Here is a 26,005-nt window from a genome sequence, read left to right as displayed (position 1 = left end):
TTGCACTTGGGCTGAAGCATGAGGATTGCAAATTCAAAGCCAGTCTGGGATGCATAGCAAGTTTGAGGCTACTGCATGGTGAAATCCTGTGTGAAAAACATCAAGGAACCTGGAGTCTAGCTCACATGGTAGAGTGCTTGTCTAGCAAATGTGAATCTCTGGGTTCAACTACTAGTTTTTAAAAAAAATGTATCTAGTCACTGGTGGCTCATATCTGTGAGCCTAGCTACTTTGGAGGCTGAGATCTGAGAATTGCCATTCCAAGCCAGCCCTGTAGAAAAGCCCCTGTGACATTCATTTCCAATTAACCACCAGAAAACTGGAAATGGCACTGTGGCTCAAGTAGTAGAGTGCTAGCCTTGGGCAAAATTGCTCAGGGACAGTACCCAGGCTGAGTTCAAGTCCTATGACTGGAAAAAAAAAAAGGCAGTATATCTATGGACTAGGGAGAGATTAAGTTGCCTTAAACACTTTATGTACTTATTTTACTAAGGAGTGGAAGGAAACTTTAAATTTAATTTATTATTGTTTGTTGGCGTTTTGAGACAGGTTTTGTTATCTAGCCCAAGCTGACATAGAGCTCTCAATCCTCCTGCCTCAGTCTCTTGAGTGGAATTACAGGTGTGTGCCATAACATCTGGCTTAAACTCAATTTTTAAAGGAATTACAAATAATAGCTAGTCTTTGTAAAACCTTTAACAATAGAAGCCAGGACAGAGTTAAAATTATAATGTTCTCCCTTATAAAACTTCCATCCACCCTTCTGCCATCCAGAAGTAAACAGTACAGACTCGAGATTCTTTCTACATCCTTATCTACAAATTTACAACAGATTTTCATAAGTCTTGTAGTTTATTTTCATATGTAACTGTTTTATTTATGGGATTTATTTTTCATAATGTCCTACATATGAGATCAGACTCTTGCTTTGTGTTTGTCTAAAAAGATAGTTATCCAAGAAACACTGAATGAATAATTTTTCCTGTTTTGAAGTTTTGCTATTATATTCTGAGTTGGTATATTACTTGGATTGGTTCCTAGACTTTTGTTTTCTAGAGAAAAATTTAGAGAATTTTTAGTTTTTCAAAATGTATATTAATATGCCAAAAGCCAAAGAAACCTACATGGCTTAAAACAAAAGGAAACAAACCAAAAAGCCCTCACAAACTTTGTGTGGGTGGAGTAGGGACAAGGGGGTCCGGGATTTAAACTCAGGGCCTAGGTGTCCTGTCTCTAAGCTTTTTTTGTTCAAGGATAGGGCTCTTTCACTTGAACCATAGCTCTACTTCACTTCCAGCTTTTTGCTGGTTAATTGGAGATAAGCATCTCAGGGATTTCCCTGCCTGGCCTGGTTTCAAGCCTTGATCCTTAAATCCCAGCCCCCTGAGTAGCTAGGATTTCAGGTGTGAGCCACCAGGACTTGACCCTCTCCTACTTATGCTATTAACTAGTTCTCACTTCTTCTAAGTTGAATGGTAGTTATATCCTCCTCCTCCTCCTCCTCCTCCCCCTCCTCCTCCTCCTCCTTCTTCTCCTCCTCCTCCTCTCCCCCCCCCCCTCCTCCCTGTCTTTAAACTCTTTAGCTCAAGGCTAGTGCTCTATCACTGAGCCACAGTGCCACTTCTGGTTTGTTGTTGTTGTTGTTGTTTTTAACTCTGGGCCTGGGCACTGTCCCAGAGCTTCTTTTGCTCAACAGTAGCACTCTACCACTTGAGCCACAGTGCCACTTCTAGCTTTTTCCTGTTTATGTGGTGCTGAGGAATCGAACCCAGGGCTTCACGCATGCTAGGCAGGCACTCTACTGCTAAGCCACATTCCCAGACCCCAAAATAGTTTTTTGATGTTGAACTCAATTAAGTATTTGTAATTACATTATTTTCTTTCTGAATGTCAAAACATTATTTTTCTTAGGAAAATTGGTAATATAGTACCTAGTATATAATCACTAAAATATACACTTAAATTATTAAAATTAACATTAACTTTTTTTTTTTTTTTTGCCAGTCCTGGGGCTTGAACTCAGGGCCTGAACACTGCCCCTGGCTTCTTTTTGCTCAAGGCTAGCACTCTTCTACTTGAGCCACAGCGCCACTTCTGGCCTTTTCTATATATGTGGTGCTGAGGAATCGAACCCAAGGCTTCATGTATAGGAGGCAAGCACTCTTGCCACTAGACCATATTCCCAGCCCCAACATTAACTTTTAATTCAGTTTTTCCCTCAGTATCAACTCATATCTTGCTTGCTCCCTGTTCATAAATACATGCTTATGTATGCATTGCACTGAACCAAGCCAGCCATTTAGAGTACAATTTGAGGGGATTTTGCAGTTTAGACTGACCTCAGCCCATGTTCTCCTCTGCAGTGCCAAACTATATGTCAGTGCTTTTCAGATAGAGTCTCATGCTTTTCTTCCTAGGCTGGATCGTGGTCTTTTTGCCTTTGCCTCATGTGTGACTGTCATTACAGGCATGTGCCTCTGTAGCTTAATACATATCCTTTTTTAATAACATAGTCTTTTCTATTCTAGTAGTTGTCAAACTATGACCCATAGGCCTTGTTGTCTGTTTTTTTTTGTTGTTTTTTTTTTGCCAGTTCTGGGCTTGAACTCAGGGTCTGAGCACTGTCCCTGGCTTCTTTTGTTCAAGGCCAGCACTCTACCACTTGAGCCACAGCGCCACTTCTGGCCTTTTCTGTATATGTGGTGCTGAGGAATCAAACCCAAGGCTTCATGCATGCTAGGCAGGCACTGTACCACTGAGCCACATTTTCAGCCCCTGTTGTCTGGTTTTATAAAGTGATTTTTTCTTCTGGGAAGAGAGTTGACATTAATTTAGATATTGTCTATGGTACTTCTTTCTTCAGTAGACTTGAGAGCCAGTGTACTTCAAACTGAGGCAAGAGAATTTCAGGTTCAAGGTTGTCCTTGATTACATAGTGAGACTGTGTCTTAAATAAAACAAAACAAAATATATAAAATATCTCAGTAGAGTTAAGCAGGTATAAGAGAATCCAGCAAACCTATTCTTTGCCCCTTAGAGAAAAAGTTTGCAAACTTTGCTCTACTTTAATGTTAGTATGTGAGACCCGAGGGTAGAGGGATGCTATCTTATATCCAAAAGGGCAGAATGGTAGAGTGATTAATTGCTTGAATGAATTTCCTTCATTAGTAACTTTTTTCAGTATTTTTTTTTTTGTATGTGTGTGCCAGACCTGGGGCTTGAACTCAGGGCTTGGGCACTGTCCCTGAGCTTCTGTGCTCAAGGCTAGCACTCTACCAGTTTCCACATTTTTTAGTGGTTAATTGGAGATAAGAGTCTCACAGACTTTCCTGCCCAGCCTGGCTTCTAACCACAATCCTCAGATCTCAGCTTCCTGAGTAGCTAGGATTACTGGTGTGAGCCACTGGCACCAGGCACAAGGGTGATTTTTAAAAAATTGTTATTTCACTTGTACTTATATTCTTCTATAAAGAACCGTTTTTCTTTCCTTTTCTCCCATTTTTCTCTTTCATTATTTTCTTTTTTCTTTTTTGAGATGGAACATTGCTATAAAGCTCAGGTGTGGGCCATCAAGCCCAATGTCTACCTAATCTTCATCTCCCCCCCACTTAAAAAAAATTATCCAGATTATTTCTGGATATATTTTTTTAAGGGACTGGGGTATGAGTCAGAGGTAGTGAGTCTGCAAAGCAAGGTTGAAGCCCTGAGTTCAAATCCCAATACTGCCAAAAGAAACCATAAAAAGACCTCCACCAAGGTAATTGTCATGAACTCACTGCTGCGTACAGTGCTAGTAGAATGTTTACATCACGGCAGGTTGCTCATCTTTATGGCGAAGGTTTGTTAAACTGGGAATTCCTACTGTAGAAGATTCTTCTAATCTAAATTAAATTATCCACTTTGAATCTTTCTTAATTCTACTAACACACCAATATTTCAGAAACTAGGGCAGCTGTGTTGAGGAATTCCCATTTACACCAGGCAAGAAAGTACAGGTAAGAAAGTAAACAGTAAGTGAAGAGTAGGGTAACAAACACTTATGGTATCAAAAAACAACCGTGAAAAGGATCTGTCTTAATGTGCGAGCCCATTGCAGTTTAACATATTGCTTACAACCTTCACAATAGAATTTGAGTGACTTCAGTTACACATTCCAGGAGACTGGCAGTCTGTTACAATCAGAGTCTGAACTTTAGAGCAGACTAATTTACAGCAATGGGATGAAGAAAGTTGTGGATTTGTATTACACACTCTCACCTGACACTGTATCTGATCCCATACCTGCTGATTGACATCTTGAATGAGTTCTTTGAAGCAAGTTCCAACTTAATTAAAACGTTTGCTTGGTTAGCAGTGATCTGTGAAAGCCTGTGATAAATATTGAATCAGGTTCATCAGCTAGTTGCTGCAAGTGGATAAACAGCTGCTTTGTGCAGTTTAATCTTGAAGCTGGCAGTGGAGTGCTACTGTTTGAATATTTTAAAAAAAGAATAATTGAAAAGGTATAGGTATGTCACGTTTGCTATCTTACTGAAGTGTGTGCTTATGTGAGATTTTGCACAACAGGCATTAGGTGTGCCTGATAGATGGCTTGGACAACAGCAAATGGTTGATAAAGTTAACAATAAGCATTTTTAATGCCTCAAAGATTGTAGTATATGCTATTTTCTTGGGCCCTTTAGCACTAGATATCATGTGCATGACTTTTTGAAATTAAAAAGTAAAGGGCAATGATTTGTTTTTGAATCTTTTGTCTAATTATAGATGAAAGTTATCCTAGCAAAGCTTTGTTTTCAGAGTTAAGGTTATGAATTTCAGCTTCTTCACAAATTTGATGTGGATTTTGGAGCAATTTTAGATTACTTTATTCATCTATAAAATAGATGAGTTCGTTCACACATTAGTGAACTGTCTAAAGTATTTTAGTCTTATGTTAACATTAGGTAATTAGCCAACATTAAAGTCGAGATGACTTTAGAAGCACAGATAGACTTTTGTGAAATTACCTTTCCACTGTCACCTTGTTTATTTCATCTGTGGAAGAGGGCCTGCTTAGCAAGCACAAGGCTCTAAGTTCAAACTCCTGTTCTATCCTTCTCCCCAAATGTATGTATCTACTCAAGTTGTTTGTAAAGAAAGTCCATTTGATTTCCATTATAGAAGCAGACAAAAACTGGAATAAAGTTCTTACTCAGATCAATCCCAATCTACTTTGAGCATTTGATGACAGTAATAGCTTTACCTGTAGAAATGGACACAAAATTATCTAATAGTTTCTGGGTTGTCCTAAAGTCTGTAATCATTCATGGCCTAAATACAAGAAGTTGTCAGGTTGGGAACTTTAAGTGAAGATGGTTAAATTTAAGGTTTTTCTGCTTTGTTATCAATCTTTTGCAGCATTTCTAGCATTTTCCAGAAATACTATTCATCACAATCTTGACCTCTTTATATACTGCAGTATAATTCCTAATTCCCTACTTGCAGCTATCATGTTTTATTCCCAGTATTAATTGATTTGGGATTTTTTTTTTTGCCAGTCCTGGGGCTTGAACTCAGGGCCTGAGCACTGTCCTTGAGCTCTTTTTGCTTGAGGCTAGCACTTTACCACTTGAGCCCCTGCACCATTTCCAGACTTTTCTGTGTATGTGGTACTGAGGAATCGAACCCAGGGCTTTGTGCATGCTAAGCAAACACTCTACCACTAGGCCAAACTCCCAGCCCTTGATTTGGAATTTATGGGGATGTTTTAATGTTGAACTCAACCTGTTCAACATAGTTATTTTGTGTTTATATTAGTGTATGTGTTTCTGTGGATTGATAAAACTTTCACAACATATCCATTCTTCTATTGATAGAGACAGCATGCTTTTTTTCTTGCTATTTAAACAAGGGACAATTAATATTTCTCTTGTGTCTGTCTTAATGTACAAGAGTTTTACCAGTATATATACATGCCTATCATGTTGGTCAACAGCCATATGTATCTTTATTTTAAGTAGGTATACAAAGGGGTTTCAATTCAACAAGTCGGATTATGAGCACAATGCATCTTGATCAATGTCACTCTTACATTATGTATCTTTGATTTAGATAGATCACCAGTTTGTTTCCTAGCCAGTTTATGCTTGGATCAGCAGTATATGACAATTGTTTTAATATCCTTCTCAGCATAGAGTCTGGTGGATGTGAAAAAAGAAATTGTAGTTTCATTTAGCATTTTCCTAATTGTTGATGAGGCTGACCATTAGGTTGTACATATTTTCAGATGTTTGTTGGCATTTCAATTTTTGTCTTCTGTGATTTGCCTGTTCTTAGATACCTATTAGATTTGTCTTTTATTTTTATTTATCTTTTTGTCCTGATACTAGGGCTTGAACTCAGGGCCTAGCATTCTCACTTTTCTTCCCCTCTCAGTTCTTTACCATTTGAGTCATAATTCCACTTCCTGCTTCTTGCTGATTAAGTGGAAATTAAAGAGTCTTGGATTTTTTTTTTTTTTGCCAGGCTGGCTTCAAACCTTAATCCTTGTATCTCAGTATCCTGAGTGGCTAAAGATTGTCTTTTGGAGCTGGATTTATTGGAATTCTTATTCTCTTTCTCTTTAACAGAGTTTTCTCTGTCAACCCAAGATAGCTCGGAACTCTTGGTCTTCTTTCCTACCTCCTGTACCACCATCCCTGGCATTAGAATTTTTTTATGGTGTAGATACTGATCCTCAGTAGGTTTCATACATTGCAAATATCTTTTCTTAAGAAGTCTGTGCTTTATTTTTTTCTAAGGAGAATTTTTTATTTTGGATCTAGGACTTCACATAGGGCTGGGCAAATACCCTACCACTGAGCTACCTTTTAAAATTTTTTTCTTTTCTAAAATTTTCTTGTTCTTGGTAATTTCCCAGGCTGGTCTCCAACCGTGCTTCTCTTGCCTTAGCCTCCTGAGTATCTGGGATTACAGACATCTGAGGGGACCTAGAAAGGTGTCTTTTTAAATAGAGGTTTTACATATTATATTTCAGTCATTTGTGCTTTTGCTTTATTTTCTTAAGAGCTGCTTCATGATACATACCTAATAACCCTAGCAGTCTGAATGCTACTGTATTTATTTTCTGGCCCTTTATGAACAATGCTTGCTGGGTCTTGCTTTAAAGAGTCTCGTAATTCAAAGTTCTTTTTGTTGTTGTTTTTTCCTTCTGGAACATAACATGGATTTTGTTAAAAATTAGTTGATTTAAATATTAACTAATAAGTTAAAATAGTTTTTATTGGTTAAAGTTTGTAGCTTACCCTTAGGATATTTTGTAATGACATTCAGAAATTGATGCATTTGGAGCAAACTTAATTCCCTAATTCATTAGCAAAATTAGTGTTAATAAACTCCCCAAGCTACACTTTACAGGAAAATGAAAAAGAGAAGCACTTCATTAGTGAGATGGGGTAACCCTTGTCATTGTCTTTGTGGGTAGATCAATCAAGGATTCTGTTTCTTGAATGAATGGATGAGTGAAATGAGATAGTACGTGTAAAATGCTTAGCACAGGAATAGCCTTAATAAATGTAGTTATTAATAATGAACATGTCAGATATGCACTTGTCACTCATAACTCAAGTAGCTCAAATATTAGCATAGGATTTTTCTTTTTAGTGTCAAAAAGTAACATGTTATCCTGTTTTTCAAGTACTTTAAAATGTTTAAAGCATTTTGAATAGGACATCAGTACTTAACCATGTTAGATTAAAAAGCATGTGATATGTGGATATAGTAGTTGATTGAAAGACAAAGTTTCCAAGTTAAGACCAATGTAAGTTATACTTAATGTATGGAATATCATGCTCAATGAGTGAGTTAAAGTTATAAGCAGTGTAAGAGTTTCTTTGCTTAAGATATTTGTGGTATAGTTGGAAAGACCATATCTACACATCTGAAAAGTTACTGAAAAAACAAATTATAGTTTCATTGACCTAATATTTTCTTCAAATCAGTTTCTTTTCCTTCCTATCTCCATATTTACTTTGCGGATTGAACATATCCTTTTATCCTGCTTTTAGGATTTAATTGCTCTTATGATTCCATTTACTACTTTTAGAAGCCTCCCTCATGCTCAGATTAACATAATAATTCCTTCTCTGGCAATGAAATTTATTTTTGTATTGTTATCATTTTGCATTCCTAAAAATAATTAATTACCATGCTCATTTTATTTTTTAAGGATTTGGACATACTGTTTGGGGGAGGGGGAGAGTATGGAAACAGTTCTGACACTTGGTTAGTTGACATGATAATATCTTTCTAGCTGGCAGGAACCTGACAGCTTTTCAGGATGAAATCTTCCAACCCTTTATCCTTTCAAAAAGAATTTAGATATATTTCTACAAGAAAGGAAATCAAAATTTAGGGGGGAAAAAGAAAAATTTCTAAAGAAATCTTTGGCTGTTGACTGCTTAAGTTTTGTAACTTTGAATTGTGTTATTAAACAATTGATTTCAACATCTTGAAACATTACAGCTGTCAGATCTACATGTATCCCCTGTGTTTCTTTTTCAGTGATATACTTTGTCACTTAGATTGCTGGATTTCTTTCCTTTTGTTGAAGTATAATACTCTAGTCAGTTTGTAGCTGTGGAGAAGCCATGTCTTAGAGAATTTTATTCTGCCACCATTGTAACCATTTGCAGACCACAGAGGTCACAGCAATTTGGCAGCTCTGTGTATGCTACCTGTTGGCCTTCAATTATGTTGCATAAGAGTGACTATTTCGTTTATTTTCTAGTTTCCTAGTAAAGATTATGTAAATATTAAGAGCAAAAGGAAAACATCCTTTTGAACGATAAACCGGATTCTTTGTTAGCAGAAGTACTTAATGAGAGGTCTAAAATTATTTAATTTCACTTTCCTAATTGTTTCAAGATTCCTAAGTGAAAAGGGTTTCAGAGAAAGATATTAAAGTATTAGTCTATTAATTGAATTGGGGGAATATACCCACCTCCTGTCATGGCTGTTATCAGGATCTTCTCTCTTGTTTTCTTAGAGCACCCTAAGTTACTGATTTGGGTCCAAATAATTCTATTTTATTCTTTGATGTCTTTCATAGCTGTAGTCCTACAGACATCTTTAAATATGATGTTATCAAGTCCTTTAAATGAGATTTTTTCTCTTCCTTTCTTTCTTTTTTTTTTTTTTTGCCAGTCCTGGGCTTGAACTCAGGGTCTGGGCACTGTCTCTGAGCTTTGGCTCAAGGCTAGCAATCTACCACTTGAGCACAGCACCATTCAGGCCTTATCTGTGTGTGGTACTGAGGAATCAAACCCAGGGCTTCATGCATGCTAGGCAAAGCACTCTACCACTAAGCCACATTCCCAGCCCTAATGAGAACTTAAGTAGAAGATTACTTCTGAAGAAATAATGCTTTAATGATGCAAAGAAAAATAACTTTAATTTCTTATAATGACCCCATTGAAAGCCTTCTTTTTGAGGAGTCTACTTCGAATTCATAAATGGAATTATACATCACATTGAATATGCACATTTAATATGAAATTATCCATGGTTGATTATTTTCTGCATTGTGGTATAATGGACAAATTTGAAGTATCTAATGAAGTTCTCACATGATGAAAGCCTGCTGAAACTAGTTCTCAATCTTTTGCTATTGTTAATATGGCATACTAGATGCCATAACTTTTTATTTTATTTATTTATTTTTTTTTTTTTTGGCCAGTCCTGGGCCTTGGACTCAGGGCCTGAGCACTGTCCCTGGCTTCTTCCGCTCAAGGCTAGCACTCCGCCACTTGAGCCACAGCGCCGCTTCTGGCCGTTTTCTGTATATGTGGTGCTGGGGAATCGAACCTAGGGCCTCGTGTATCCGAGGCAGGCACTCTTGCCACTAGGCTATATCCCCAGCCCCGATGCCATAACTTTTTAAGATAAGTATTCACATGTTATTAAAGTCAAATTGGCCTATTTAAATTTTTTGAAAACCTTGAATATAAAGCAACAAACAACTGTACATAACATCCCTTTTTATTTGAAAGTAATTACGTAAAATATGTTTATGTATGTATGAAGGTCTGTAAGTTATACATTATGATTCATGATGGAGTTAGATTGATTTTGCACATTGCTATGTTTGATTCTTCTAGTCACAACAAAAGTGGGTTTAAAAGTAATAGGTGGTAAATTTTAAGTGAAAATCAATGTCGAAAACTTGTTACTTCACAAAGGTTTTCCAAGCCTTGAACTACTTTAATGGATTACTTTTATGCTTGGATATGTGATGTATCCAGCTAGCACAAAAGGATGTGATGGGCCCTATATTCAAGTGAATTTAACAGTATCACAGGAAGAGAAATAGTGAAACTGAATAAAGACATTGAAAGGTATGAAAAAAACAAACTGGTTCTACTACCTAGAGTTACTTCAATTTTCTTAGTATGTTAATTATTTAATACGGTAATTTCAAAGAACAAAAAAGAATTTGGTCAAAATATCATGATATAATTTGCACTCCATTTTCTCTGTGACCATAAGTTGTTAGATATTGCAACATATGTAACATAAACCACATGTCAGCTGTTTCCTACCTCCTTGTTGACAAGAGCCCCATTCATAACTCTTCTTTTTATCCTTTCAGTGAATAAGTAATTATTCAATATAGGAGGCAGGATATTTGGAACTGGCTATTTAATGTGGCAGCACTCTGTAATGAAATCTGCTGTTAATGGCAACCTGAGAGGAGAATGTAACAATTCCAGCATGGCTGTAACTTTATCTGCTTTGACTGACTTGTTTATTTGGCACATCAGTGAGCCTTTTATCCCAGTGAGTGACAGCTCCAGAAGGGTCACATTTACATCCATTCTATCATGTATTGTAATATTTAATGGCAGACAAGGTTGAGTGAGACCGGGAGTAATTTGAACTTGCTTTTTCACCGAGTTGAGGCTAAAAGACAGCATGATCTCCAGTATTGTGGTGTAACATGCTATGACTTAGCATTTGTTTATGGCGCTAATCTTACTGATTTAAAAAAAAAAGGCCACAAAACTTTAGTAAGAAGAATATTTGTTCTAATAAAGTAAGACTATTTTCAGTACACATTATTTTAGGTTAGTGTGCTCTCTACCTTTTTGTACTCTACAGTGACTATTTCAGGGTATTTCTCTTAAGTGAAGCCTCATTCTGTCTCATGTAATAGGATAACTGAGGCTTTGAAGGGAGTAGTTATTGAGAACCTGTGCATTCTAATAATAAATAGCATCAAACTTAACAAAAATTTTAAGAATTTGGAGGCAGGAGATAAACATCAGGTACCTGTTAGACTATGTTCCTAATGTTTATGTGATATGTTCAAGGGGACATTTGTGTAACTATTTCAGTTGTGAAATTGAATTATGAGTGAAAAGCTATCTTGTATAATTTTACTGATGGGTTTGTATTTCACAACAAGTAATCTGGTTTCAGATAGACTTGTTTCACATAAGCAACCTACTTCTATTAAATATTAATATTTTGCATTTATTTTCATACCTTTGCTGGAGAATATTTTTATCTCATGTTTTAGTTGTAATTGAAATTCTCGTTGGTATTCCTGTTCGTCTGTGAACTATATTTAGAATGCTTTTTAAAAAGGTGGATGTATTAGAGAATATTTGAAGAGCTACGCTATCTGTGAGCAAAACTGTAATATCACAAGTTCACATGAAACCTGAGAACAATTAAAATGATCTTCCACTGTGTCATTCACTTTTATAATTTATGAAAGAGAAAGGCTAAGGTGTATTTAAAATAATTGAAATTAGAAAGAGGGTACATTAGAAAGAATATAAATATGAGAACATTTCATAGCCTTTGAAAGAAAGAGAACTGATTTGTAGTGGAATTTGTAGTTTTCAGTTGCAATTATTGACCACAGTGATTCCTTGCTTACAGGTTCTGATTCCATGAGAAGTTTGATAACATTTTCTATGGTAGTCCAGACATTAGTTTTTTTTTTCCTGTCTTGCAGCATCCTGGTCCCTGTTCTAGGTGCTGCTGTTCTACCAAACAAGGGAACAATCAAGATTCTTCAGATACCATGAAGAAGGACCATGGGGAGAAATCCAAGAGACCCAAAATATATTTTGGGACCCGCACACACAAACAGATTGCTCAGATTACAAGAGAGCTCCGGAGGACAGCTTACTCAGGGGTCCCAATGACCATTCTTTCCAGCAGAGATCACACTTGTATTCATCCTGAAGTAGTTGGTAACTTCAATAGAAATGAAAAGTGCATGGAATTTCTGGATGGGAAAAATGTGAGTAAAGTGATTTTGTTTTAGAGAAAAGAAAACAAGGCTGAAGAGATTCACGTTACTTCATACATGTTTTTGATGTACATTTCTAGTGATCATCAAATAATTTATGACAATTAGATTGTTAGTATTGGTAATTTTTAAAAAATGATTTTATCATAAAATTTTTAATCAGGTTTAAAATTGTAGGTTTTTATTTTAAGCTTTCAGGTATTTAATGCCTTGAAATTAGTTTTCATTATAGTCAGATGTTATTTTATTATTTTACCAAAAATTGTCAAATATTATGATGTCAGATGAAAAGATAGATATTTTGATGGCATACTCAAATTAGATCTAATTAACAAATGTGTTTAAAACTTAAAAAGAAGACTGCTTATTTAGACTTTCTTTAAGAAAATTTTGGAAATGTTTTGGGGAATTATGATAATTATCTTTTGATAATTCTAAGTGTTACAAAGTTCCTTTAAAATTGCATTAGCATATACATATCATAGTGGAACCCCCCCACTAGATAATTAATATGTAGTAATAAAAATGTGGAAAGTTACATTAGACTAGTAACTTTACAAAGGTGGATGATTTTGAAAATTTCCAGAGAAATTAGAATAGTATGAAGATAAATACAGAAGTCCTAGTAAACCAAAGACGTAATTTTTTCAATGATTTTAAAATACTGTTTAGGACAGTATTATTTTGGGAGTCTGTATTCTGCTGTAACTTTATCTGCTCTAAAACTGAAGTTCCAAGTATGAAATTAAACTGAGAATTCATTGGTCGACCAGTATACGATCCATGATATTTTACCAGTGTTATTTTGAAAGATTAAAAAAATGTATTTCCCTTGGTGTTTTATCCAAGTTGATTCTATAGAGAAGAATATGACTCACAGCCCCAGTTTCATTGCACTGACAGATTACCTCCTTCCATATAATGGGATAAATTATTTTTATTATGCTTCTCTTTCTCGGTGCTTTTTTATTAGATGAAAATCTACTCAAGCTTTATTTGGGAGTATTCTTTTTTGAAAGATATTTAAACACAATACAGTATAAGAGAGAATATAAAGTCTAAGTAGTAAGGGGCTCCAGTGGAAAAATGAGACTTGTTCAGAGCCAGGAAGAGAATTCAAAATTACTGATTCAAAAATCACTGTTGCAATTCTGTTCATATATTTATTTCCATGTAAATTCTTTCTAACTAATCAAACAATTATGAAATCTACTTTGTATTTATTTTAAAAGTTCCCATCAGGGAGAGATGAAAATATTGAAAAGCCAAGTATGAAAAATAAGAAGGAAAAAAAAAATCTCTCCATGGCAAAACTACAAATTTCATGTTTTAGTAGATTTTTCTTTTTTATTAGTGGCTATCTCATCTGCATTTCTTAAATATTTAATTTTTTTACTCTATTGTTTGTGTAAGATGATTTGCTGGTACTGTCATGTTCGTGTGTGTGTGTGTGTGTGTGTGTGTGTGTGTGTACACTCATGTGTGCATATGCATGCTCCTGCATTTTGAGCTCAGGGCCTGGACACGGTCCCTGGGTTTTTTTGCTCATAGTGCTTTACCACTAGAGCCATAGCACTCCTTCCAGCTTTGTTTGGTGATTAATTAGAGATAAGAGTCTCAAGAACTTTCTTGCCCAGGCTGTCTTCAAACCATAATCCTTAGATCTTGGCCTTCTGTGTAGCTAGGGTTACAGATATGAGTCATGGGCATCCAGTTTCTTGTCATACTTTTTACTCATTAAAAAAATACATACATTGATAAAAAGCAATTAAGATGCTTAAGATTGTATATTGAAGCCCAGTAGTTTGATTTTATATAGTCAATCTTCTAGAATCCTGCAGTGTTGTTTATGTTTTTAATTGATTTTTACTCTATAAGTATGTCATGTGGAAATAAAGTAATTGAATAAACTTCAATTTCCAGAATTTTATATGCATCTAAAATGAATTAGTATTTTATTTTTGAATATTAGTGATACACCTGCTTGTGGCCTTTGAATGCTTACCTTCTGGGCACACATGAACATTGTTTTTCTTGTTCCCAAACCCTCAGAGTAATTTGGTATTGTAATGAGGGCCAATTACAAAGTCACCATAGGTGTCTTATGTTTGCTGTGGCTGAATCACCAAAGCTGAAATGACAAATAGATAACTGGCAGTTTGAGTGAAAAGAGTTTAAAGTGTGATAACGCTTCAATTGACAGACTCCCCTCAGGGTTGTGTTACACTGCTAAAGTGGATGAGCTTTTCTGGTTTTGCTATCAGCCTGCACAGGGCTGTCATTCTAAGTGCCCTTAAAGTGTAAACTTGCTGATTTTTTGGCGTGATCTGAAGGCACATGTGTTTCTGTTCACTGTTTCTTTTATTAAAGTGCCCTCACACTACAAAACTGTGCACTTGTCTGTAAAAAGTTAATTTTTGTTTCAGTTAAGAAAAAATTTTAACAAGAGCCAGAAATGACGATTCAAAAAAAAGTTTAGATATAAAGTATCTGCTTTTTATTAAAATGAGACTTGCTAGTTTTCAGTCATAAATTCTAAAAATTCTTCAGTGATTATTTTGTACAAAAATAAGCTTTCAGAACTGTATGGAAGATTCTTGGAATGAAGACATGATGAACATTGTATTAATAAGGTGAGACTATATCAAACTGAGTATGAAAGGTAATTGGCATATCTCCATTGTCTGGATAATAGAATTGCAGGGTTTTATAGCTGGAAGTAACCTTAGCGATGGTATAGCCAGTGAATCAGAAGGAATTCTTTAAAAGCTTCTGGGTCAGCTACTTTTTTGGTGCTTAGTCACATGAGAGGAATGGGCCCTGAGTATGCCCAAGTTAGAATGATACTTGGCAAGAGAAGAGGTACCAGAATCCAAGGTTTCTAACTCATATTCCGTGATTTTTTTTCATTTTTATTTTTTCTTGTTATTATAAAGGTGATGTACAGAAGGGTTACAATTATGTAAGTCAGTTAATGAGTACATTTCTTTTTGGACAATGTTACCCCTTCCTTCTCTTTCTCCATAGTAATTTTGACTAAAACAAAAAATGAAACTAAAGATGGGGAAGTTGACACAGTATAAAAGATTTTTTAAAAGTAGATGTTAGACAAAGTACATGAAATTACAGTAGAAAATGAACTTAATGAGATAAACTTTCACATAAATATTCACATGGAACCCTTTCTCCTGTGTGCATGTGTGTGCATGCATGCGTGTGTGTGTGTGTGTGTGTGTGCGTGCGTGTGTGTGTGCATGCACATGCACCAACCAGTTCTGGGACTTAAATTCTGAGCCTGAGCCTTGAACTCAGCCTGGACACTATCCCTGTGCTTTTGTTTTCAAGGCCTGTGTTGTATCACTTAAGCAACAGCTCACTTCTAGCTTTTTGATGGTTAAGGGGAGATAAGAGTCTCAAATTTTTCTCTCTGGGCTGGCTTTGAACCATGATCATCAGATTTTGGTCTCCTGATTGGGTAGGATTACAGGCGTGAGACACTGGCACCCAGCTCTTCCTAATTTTTAATACTCTAGAAAAGCAGCAGATAGGGCTGGGGATATAGCCTAGTGGCAAGAGTGCCTGCCTCGGATACACGAGGCCCTAGGTTCGATTCCCCAACACCACATATACAGAAAACGGCCAGAAGCGGCGCTGTGGCTCAAGTGGCAGAGTGCTAGCCTTGAGCGGGAAGAAGCCAGGGGCAGTGCTCAGGCCCTGAGTCCAAGGCCCAGGACTGGCAAAAAAAAAAAAAAAAAAAAAAAAGAAAAGCAGCAGATAGCTTCTGTAAACATAGCTGAATATAAAGCATTAGGAGAACTGGTCTTCAGCTGTTCTTTTTTCACTTTGTGGAAATTTTTTGTAGGTTATGAACCTTTTGTTGTTCTCTACTGCAATTCTAGGTATATTAATGTATATAGTGATATATACATGTATGTCTAAAAAACATGCGTAGAAAAATACAGACCTGCATAAGCCAGAATGAACTTCAGGAAATAGAAACAAGATGTTTCCTTCATTGTTGTTTTTGTTTTCTTTTTGTTTTTGGGAGGCTGGGGAGGCACAGAAATGGAGGGACAAAGGTGGACAGATGCAGCAGTACTCACTGGACACTGTTGAAAATGAACTAGACAACTTGTGGGTGGGGATGGGAGAGCAAAACTGGGAGAGAGCAAGGAAAAGGGGGCCATTGTCCAAGAAGAAAGGTACTCTACCTGACTTATGTAACTGTAACCCCTCTGAACATTGTATTTATACTAACAAAAAATTTTAATGCAAAAATGATAAAATAGGAAAGATACAGTTTTACTTCACATTGCAATTTAATTTCTTTTATTAGTACTTGAAATGAATGAAATAAAAATGGCCCACTAGGGCCTGGGAATATGGCTTAGCAGTAGAATGCTCGCCGAGCATATATGAAGGCCTGGGTTCCATTCCTTAGCACCACATAAACAGTAAAAGCTGGAAGTGGTACTGTGGCTCAAGAGGTAGAGTGCTAGCCTTGAGTTCAAGGCCCAGGACTGGCAAAAAAAAAATGTAGCCAGGTGTGGTAGTGCATCAAGAGTTCAAGGTCAGCTTGAGTTATATGGGAAGATTGAGGTTAACCTGAGCTACATAGTGAGATATTGTCTCAAAAATAAAAGGCGGGGCCCTGGTGGCTCAGGCCTGTAATCCTAGCTTCTCAGAAGGCTGGTATCTGAGGATCACAATTGGAAGTCAACCAGCCTGTGCAAAGTCTAGGCAGGATAAAGTCCTGTGAGACTCTTACTTCCAATCAACTACCAGAAAATTGGAAGTAGAACTGTGGTTCAAGTGGTACAGCACTAGCCTTGAGCAAAAGAAGCTCAGGGACAGTGCATAGGCCCTGAGTTCAAGCCCCAGGCCTGGCAAAAAACATCAATAAAAACCAATGCTGTGTACATATATTACGGGTAACAATTAAAATTGAGGTTTTTTGGCAGATTGCCATTGTACTTCTTTTAGAAGGTTATACTAGTGTTTAAGACCATTTCACCTGGGCTAGAATCAACCATTCCTCCAAATTGCAGGAGTTATAGCATGTACTGCCACAGCCAACTAATTTTATTCATTTAAAAATTGCGTTTTCTTTTAAAATGTTATTGTAAAGGTGATGTACAGAGGGGTTACAGTTACATAAGTAAGGTAATGAGCACATTTCTTGTTGAACAGTGTTACCCTCTCCTTCGTTTTCTCCCCCTTCCCCTCCCCGACTCCCCTCTCCCCCAAGTTGTAAAGTTCATTTCCAACATAGTGTCTTGTGAGTATCATTGTTGCATTGGTTCATACTTTGTCCTTTGTCTCACCATTTTGTTATTCCTCTTCCCTTCCCCAAATCAGATAAGTGTATATAGCTATGTATATATGACCATATAATATAATGCTAATTGAAATGAGTTTTTGTTGTTGTTGTTTTGTTTTTTGCCAGGCCTGGGGCTTGAACTCAGGGCCGGAGCACTGTCCCTGGCTTCCTTTTGCTCAGGGCTAGCACTCTACCACTTGAGCCACAGCTCCCCTTCTGGCTTTTTCTATATATGTGGTGCTGAGGAATTGAACCCAGGGGTTCATGTATACAAGGCAAGCATTCTACCACTAGGCCATATTCCCAGCCCCTGGAAATGAGTTGTTTTTATTTAATGTACTGTATGAAGTTATTTTCTTTCATTTTTTCCCCTTTGGTTCACCCCCTGTTGTCATTGTTTTTGATTTTGGTACCCTGTGTTTTGTATATATGTTTATCATACCTTTAATTCTAGTTATTCAGGAAGCTGAGGTCTGAGAATTATGGTTCCAAACCAGCCCAATAAGGAAAATTTGTGAGACTTTTTTCTCTAGTAATCCAAGGAAGAAAAAGAAATGTGTATGTGTATGTGTGTATGTGTATGTATGTATGTGTGTATGTATGTATGATGTTGCTAATAAGTTGACAATAAGTAATGTTAATGGTGTATCTTTTCTGGAGATTAATTTGGAGGTAGGTTTTCAAGAAACTTAAAAGATATTTCACGTCTCTGATCCCATAATACCATTTCTAAAAATGTATACTAAGAAATATTCAAATGTGATTTAGTAATGGGCAGAAATTGATGACAGTCTAATGCACAGTAATAAGAAGACTGATCATCAACTGTGGTATATTAAGTCAATGTACATATATATGAACAATAATGGAAAAATGCCTAGTGAGGTGAGATTTTTCTGATGTCTTAATAGGCAGAGAAATATAATTGAATCCAGTTATTTAAAATGTTCAATTATTGTTTATATTACATATATATATATATTTTTTTTGGCCAGTCCTGGGGCTTGACCTCAGGGCCTGCGCGCTGTCCCTGAACTTCTTTTGCTCAAGGCTAGCACTCTACCACTTGAGCCACTGTGCTACTTTGGGCTTTTTTTGTTCATGTGATACTGAGAAATTGAACCCAGGGCTTCCTTCATGCATGCTAGGCAAGCACTCTACCACTAAGCCACCTTCCCAAGCCCCTGTGGTTATATTATTAATAATCCTCACGCCTGAGGAAATTTTGTTTTGTTATTTTAATATTGGATCACATTGTACATATGTGCAGGAGAAATACAATATAAAATCACCAAAATGTTAATAATATGTCCTTTATGCGACAATCATAATTTAAGATGTTTGGTACTCTATGAATGTTTTCATCGTGATCTTTTATTTTTCCAAGATGTTTCAATTGTCTTCCCCTTTTCCTCCCTTCCTTCTTTTTTTCCTTCTTTCTTAGATATATTAAAAAAAATTTTTTTTTTTGGCTGGTCTTGGAGCCTGAACTCTGGACCTGGGTGCTGCTGTCTATGAGCTTTTATGCTCAAGACTCAAGCTCAAGCAGTGGCTCTACCACTTAAGCCACAGCTCCATTTCTGGCATTTTGGTGATTTATGGGAGATAAGAGATTCTTGTGGACTTTTCTGAGTGGGCTGGCTTTGAACTGTGATCCTCAGATCTCAGCCTCCTAAGTAGCTAGGATTATAGGCATGAGCCACCAATGCTAGGCTTATTGAAATGTCTTTATTTGGCTCAAAATTAAAAAGATAGAAGGGATTAACAGAAAAACTTCCTTAGTTATATGCCCATGTCACTCAATTTTTCATTTTTAAAAGCAACCTGTGATATCATTGCTCTGTTTATCCTCCCAGAAATATTTTGTCTAGTGTCACTGTAATCAGAACAACAACAAATACAATGTATAGTCTTTTTCTAAAAGTCAGTTTGTAATATTGTACTCAGTTGATGAGGAACTTGCTTTGGTTGTGAGTCAACTACTATCTATCATGTCTTATTTCTATTTCATTTATTTATTTATTTATTTATTTATTTTTGTTTGTTTGCCAGTCCTGGGCCTTGGACTCAGAGCCTGAGCACTGTCCCTGGCTTCCTTTTGCTCAAGGCTAGAACTCTGCCACTTGAGCCACAGCGCCACTTCTGGCCGTTTTCTGTATACGTGGTGCTGGGGAATCGGTGCTGGGGAATCGAACCTAGGGCTTCATGTATGGGAGGCAAGCTCTCTTGCCACTAGACCATATCCCCAGCCCTCTATTTTATTTTTATGCTAGTACTTGGATTTGAACTCAGAGCCTCATGCTCTCAGTTTATCACTCTAGCCTGGTGCTGTACCACTTGAGCCACGCCTCTACTTGGACTCTGCTGGTTAATTGGAGATAAAAAGCTCTGGATTTTAGTAGCTAGGATTACAGGCATGAGCCAGTGGCACCTTGCAGTTTCTTTGAAATAGTTATGATTATAGCTGAATATTGTGGCATGTGCCTGTTGTCCCAACTACTTTGGAGGTTGAGACGGGAACATCTCATGAGCTACAGAGTTCAGAGCCAGTCTGGATACAACATAATGGGACCCTGTTGCTTAGGGGGAAAAGAAAAAAAAAGTTGTGACCTCAAATATGCTGTAATGTCTGTTGCACAAAATATACCCATAGCTTTAGTAATGTTCCTATGTTTCTGAGATAAGCTTATTTTATTCCTTCTATTTCAGTACTGGTTCACATTTCAGCTATTTACGTTTATTTTTAGGGGAAATCCTGCTATTTGTATCATGGTGTTCATAAAGTTAGTGATCAAAGCACTTTGCAGAATCTTCATGGGATGTACAAAGCTTGGGATATAGAAGAACTAGTCAAACTGGGGAAAAAAATAAAGGCATGTCCGTATTACACAGCTCGAGAGCTAAAAGATGATGCTGACATAATATTTTGTCCCTACAACTATCTTCTGGATGCACAAATAAGGGAAACTGTGAGTATATGTGTAAACATTCAAGGAACTTTTCTTCCTGCTTATTTGGTTATAAAGCATGAATGTTAAAACTTTTAGATGTTTTAATGCCTTTAGTTTTTGTTTTCTGTATGAATTACTGTAAATAAGTCTATGTAAACAGTACTGAAAACATATAAAGATGTATTAAAAACTGAATTTGAGACAGCCATCTTCATTTGCAAACTAATACATTTTAAGGGCCTAGTAACTACAGTGGGATTATAGCAAATTTCTTCACTTGACAATAAAGAAATTTTAGGCTAGTTAGTTCTTTGTTGTGGTGGCTGTTCTATGCAATGTAGGATATTTAGTAAGATCCCTGGTTTTTTTGTTTAGTAGGTCCCCAGAGGAGCTTTGTCCGTGTCATCAAAAATACCTCCAGACACTGCAAAATGTCCCATTTACCGCCATTGTGCTTTGTCCTCATGAATACTTCTAAAGGATTATCTAAAACCTTATCTGAAAAAAAACCCAACATGTTTTAAAGAACATATGTTTGGAGAACATACACACTATGAAAATTATGTTTTGAGTATTTTTTTTTTTTTTTTTTGGCCAGTCCTGGGCCTTGGACTCAGGGCCTGAGCACTGTCCCTGGCTTCTTCCCGCTCAAGGCTAGCACTCTGCCACTTGAGCCACAGCGCCGCTTCTGGCCGTTTTCTGTATATGTGGTGCTGGGGAATCGAACCTAGGGCCTCGTGTATCCGAGGCAGGCACTCTTGCCACTAGGCTATATCCCCAGCCCTGACTATTTTAAGAAATGAACTTCAGCCTGAGCCAGTGGCTCACACCTGTAATCCTAGCTCTGCAGGAGACTGAGATCTGAGGATGGAGGTTCAAAGCCAGCCCGATCAGGCAAGTCTGTGAAATGCTAATCTCCAATTAATGACCAAAAAGCTGAGAGTGGAGCTTGGTTTATGTGGTAGAATATTAGCTTTGAGCATAAAAGCTCAGGGACAGTGCCCAGGTCCTGAGTTCAAGCCCCCAAACTTGCACAAAAAATATAAAATAACATAAAACCTTCAAATTCTGTTTTCTTCTTACAGATACCAAGTTGTTACAGAACAAGCTAAAAAGTAAATAATTAAATATAGCTTGGCTTTTTGTTTTTTGGTTGATCTTGGTGCTTGAATTCAAGGTGTGGGCATTGTTTCTGAGTTTTTTTGCTGAAGGCTAGCACTCTACTACTTGAGTCACACAGCTCTACTTCTGGCTTTTTGGCTAATTAGAGATGAGAGTGTTATGGACATTCCTGCCTGGACTAGCTTTGAACAGTGATCCTCTGTGCTCAGCCTCCTGAGTAGCTAATGTGTTCAAATAACTCTGGCTGGCCCAGCTTCAGTGATATATCCATTCCTGATCCTGAGCCAGTCACTCTGACCACAGAGGGATAGAGTGTCTTGATGAGCCTGGGTTATGAGCCTTACCCCTGTTGTAATCACGGCAGTGTCTCTTGGCTTAGCTCAGTAGTCCTTCCAGCATCACATGGGGGTAGGGGAAGAGCACTGCTCAAGACGAAGGGTTACAGAACAGACTAAAATGAAACAGCCACATCCTGTACTATATTATGTTAGTATTTTGGGACTCACTTGAATCTCATGTTGTGATTTTACTTTATTTTATTTTCTGCTGTTTTAAAATAACATTGGAAATTTTATCGTGAGATTCTCTCTCTCTATTCTTTGTTTTGTTTTTTTTTGCCAGTCCTGGGGATTGAACTCGGGGCCTGAGCACTGTCCCTGGCTTCTTTTTGCTCAAAGCTAGCATTCTACCACCTGAGCCACAGCGCCACTTCTGGCTTTTTCTATACTGAGGAATTGAACCCAGGGCTTCATGTATACGAGGCGAGCACTTTACCACTAGGCCATATTCCCAGCTCCCCCCCCTCATTCTTTTGTATAACCAGCAGTACCTTGATCTTGATCCATGTTCTCTCCTCTCTCTCTCTCTCTCACACACACACACATTTTTTTTCTTCCAGTCCTGGAGCTTGAACTCAGTGTTTAAACATTGTTTCTGTTTTTTTTTTTTTTACTCAAGGTTAGTGCTTTACTATTTCAGCCACAGCTCCACTTCCAGCTTCCACTTTCAGTGGTTAATTGGAGATAAGAGTCTCATAGCATCTCCTCCCCCGGCTAGCTTTCAAACTGCAGTCCTCAGATCTTGGTCTCCTGAGTGGTTAGGATTTACAGGTGTGAATCAGCAGTACCCATCTACATATATTTTTTCCAATGATAGATTTGCTAAGTGTTTTAAGATTTAAAAAGTATCAAATTATAATATAGAACTGGTATTTGGTTGTGCTTTAGAAGTTTTATTTAAGGTTTAGAATCAGTTGCTCATGTAATTGCACAAGCAACATTGGCCTCAAGTATGAGTTTTTGAATGAAATCTCTTGCTGCTATTCGATCCATTTTTGCCAAATGTTTTACAGGAAAATTCTTTTACCTTATAGATGGATATAAATCTGAAAGAGCAAGTTGTCATTTTAGATGAAGCTCATAACATTGAAGACTGTGCTAGGGAGTCAGCAAGTTACAGTGTCACAGAAGTTCAGCTTCGGTTTGCTCGAGATGAACTAGATGGCTTGGTCAACAATAATATAAGGAAGAAAAACCATGAACCCCTACGAGCTGTATGTTACAGCCTCATTAAGTAAGAATAATTATCTGTGGATACATTTCTGTTGTCTTTGTATTAAAACATGCTTTACCATGCCCAGGGAAATAAATATTTAAACTTTCAATCTAAAACAAAACTTTCTTTTATCTTTTGTCCCTATCCCATCCAAGGAAAATGTACCTATCAGTTCCTCAAATCAAGGATATAAATATTATTGTCCTTGATGACTGCCTCACTACCTCCAGCTCATCAGAAGTCTTACAGATGTCTCCAGTACAGCATATCACATCATTCTGTGTTGGATATACATTTTTTTCCCCTCGTCTTCCTATACCTGGAAATTGTCTGTATTCAATTGTTAGAATAACTGTCACTTCAGAGAGCATATCATAGAAATTCAAATGAAAGTAGCAACTAGGTTAAATTAACCTCACTTATTTTCATCTTTTTGTTTATTTGTTTCTGTGTTCATCTCTTACTTTCTTTCACTGAAATACTTGGCTTTATGCCTTCTAGCATCTGAAGTCCTTCACTCAGGGTGTTATTGCTGAGCTTCTTTTGTTTAAGGCTAGTGTTCTACTACTTGAACCACAGCCCTGCTTCCAGCATTTTGGGACGTTAATTGGAGATAAATCTCACAGACTTTCTTACCCAGGATGTTTTCGAACTGCAGTCCTTGGACCTCAACCTCCTGAGTAGTTAGGATTATAGACATAAGCCACCGATTGATTCCTGGCTAACACTTTTTAGTTATATAAGTATTTTATATGAAATGTGCATTTTTAAAGATGTCTTAATTCATTTTATATCCCAAAAACTTTAAGAAGTAATACATCAGTATTTAACAACAGTTCTCATAATAGACTTAAAGATAATACTGGTTGACACATTTATTTTATTCTAGTTGGTTAGAAGAAAACTCTAAACATCTTGTAGAAAGAGACTATGAATCATCTTGTAAAATATGGAGTGGAAATGAAATGCTCTTAAATTTACACAAGATGGGTATCACTTCTACTATTTTTCCTATTTTGCAGGTAAGATTCCTTTTTACTACTTGTGAAATTTAGTCTATTACAAGTGACTTAGAGCCAGGCACCAGTGGCTCATGCTTGTAATCCTAGCTACTCAGGAGGATGAGATCTCAGGATCACAGTTCAAAGCCAGCCTGGGCAAGAAAGCCTGTGGGACTCTTATCTCCAATTACCCCCCAGAAAACTGGAAGTGGCACTGTGGCTCAAGTGATAGAGTAAAACCCTTGAGCTGAAGAGCTCAGAGGTAGTGCCCAGGCCCAGAGTTCAAGCTCCACAACCAACAACAACAAAAAAGAAAAGTGACTTAGTAGTGAGTAAACTTATAATAAATCCAGCAAGTAATCCAGAATTTTTTAAAAGTTAACAATTTAGAACGTAGGTGTGGTAGCTCACATTTGTAATCCTAACTACCCAGGATGCTGAGATCTGAGGATCATGGTTATAACGAAGCCAGCCTGGGCAGGAAAGTCTGTGAGACTCATCTCCACTTAACCACCCAAAAGCTTAAAGGAGAGCTATAGCTCAAGTGGTAGAGTACTAGTCTTGAGCATAAAAACTCAGGGACAACAGAATCCAGTCTTAGAGTTTTAAAACACAGGACCAGCACACCAAAAAAAAAAAAAAAATCAGAATTGGATAATCCATATAAACTTAGAATCAGCTTATTGGTATCCACAAACTAATTTACCAAGATTTTGTTTGAGATTGCAGTGAATCTATAGATCAGTTTGGAAAGAACAGCTTAATATTACATCTTCCTGTCCATAGTTATGGACTGTCTCCATTCATTTAGATGTTCTTTAATTTCTTGTGAAATTTTATTTTTCTCATGGATTTAAAGAAATATTTTTTTTCCTCCAGCATTTCTGAGGTATGATTGACAAATAGAACTTGTAGATATTTTAAATGTATGAATGATAACAGTATGAATGGTATAAGTGATGCTGTGTAGCAGTTTTTCAGTTTCAGGCTTATGTATCATAACATCTAGTTTCATCCACAGTTCACAAGTGGCAGGACTCTTTTTTATTATTAAATAGTGCAATATTGTCTAAATTTTCTTTTTTTTTTTTTTTTGGCCAGTCCTGGGCCTTGGACTCAGGGCCTGAGCACTGTCCCTGGCTTCTTCCCGCTCAAGGCTAGCACTCTGCCACTTGAGGCACAGCGCCGCTTCAGGCCATTTTCTGTATATGTGGTGCTGGGGAATCGAACCTAGGGCCTCGTGTATCCGAGGCAGGCACTCTTGCCACTAGGCTATATCCCCAGCCCTATTGTCTAAATTTTCTTTATTAATTACTTAGTTGGTTCTCATTTTCCCCCATGAAGGAAGGTGCAGGCTAGGGCAGTCTTTTGGTACTGAGCTCTAACTTCTTTGGGGCAGGGTAATGTGGATAACATTAAATTATTATTCTTACCTTTTTCAGTGCATTTATTCTGAGATTTTTGCATGTATTGTTTCCTTCATTTTATGTTTTGCTTGTAAGCTGGTAGTGTGGCCCAATAGTAGAGCATTTGTTGGCATTCCTGAGGACCTAGATTCAACCCTTAGCATTTCCAAAAATAAAATAATAAATTTTGTTTATCATATAGTCATTGTATTCTCATTTTTAGAGTTATTTTTTGCGAATAATTCAGGCCTTTAGGTTAACAGACCAGCATTTTTTAAGTTCCTTAGAGAAACCATTTATTACCTTTTTGTTTAGTTCATTTCTTCTGAAGGGAACTAAAAGTATCCTAA

At 37.0% G+C, this 26,005-nt stretch overlaps 1 protein-coding gene across 1 annotated transcript in view; it reads left to right on the top strand.

The window, feature by feature from the left end:
• The window catches only part of Brip1 (BRCA1 interacting helicase 1), a 108,439-nt gene that overhangs the window by 13,570 nt on the left and 68,864 nt on the right, over positions 1–26,005 (top strand). The window contains 4 exon segments of the mRNA XM_048366414.1: positions 12,002–12,292; positions 20,369–20,590; positions 23,067–23,266; positions 24,138–24,270. Coding sequence (XP_048222371.1) covers positions 12,002–12,292; positions 20,369–20,590; positions 23,067–23,266; positions 24,138–24,270 — 846 coding nt within the window.

This window comes from Perognathus longimembris, chromosome 17 (genome assembly GCF_023159225.1).
Source record: "Perognathus longimembris pacificus isolate PPM17 chromosome 17, ASM2315922v1, whole genome shotgun sequence".
Lineage (NCBI taxonomy): Eukaryota > Metazoa > Chordata > Mammalia > Rodentia > Heteromyidae > Perognathus > Perognathus longimembris.
This window is presented reverse-complemented; position numbering and strand designations above follow the sequence as displayed.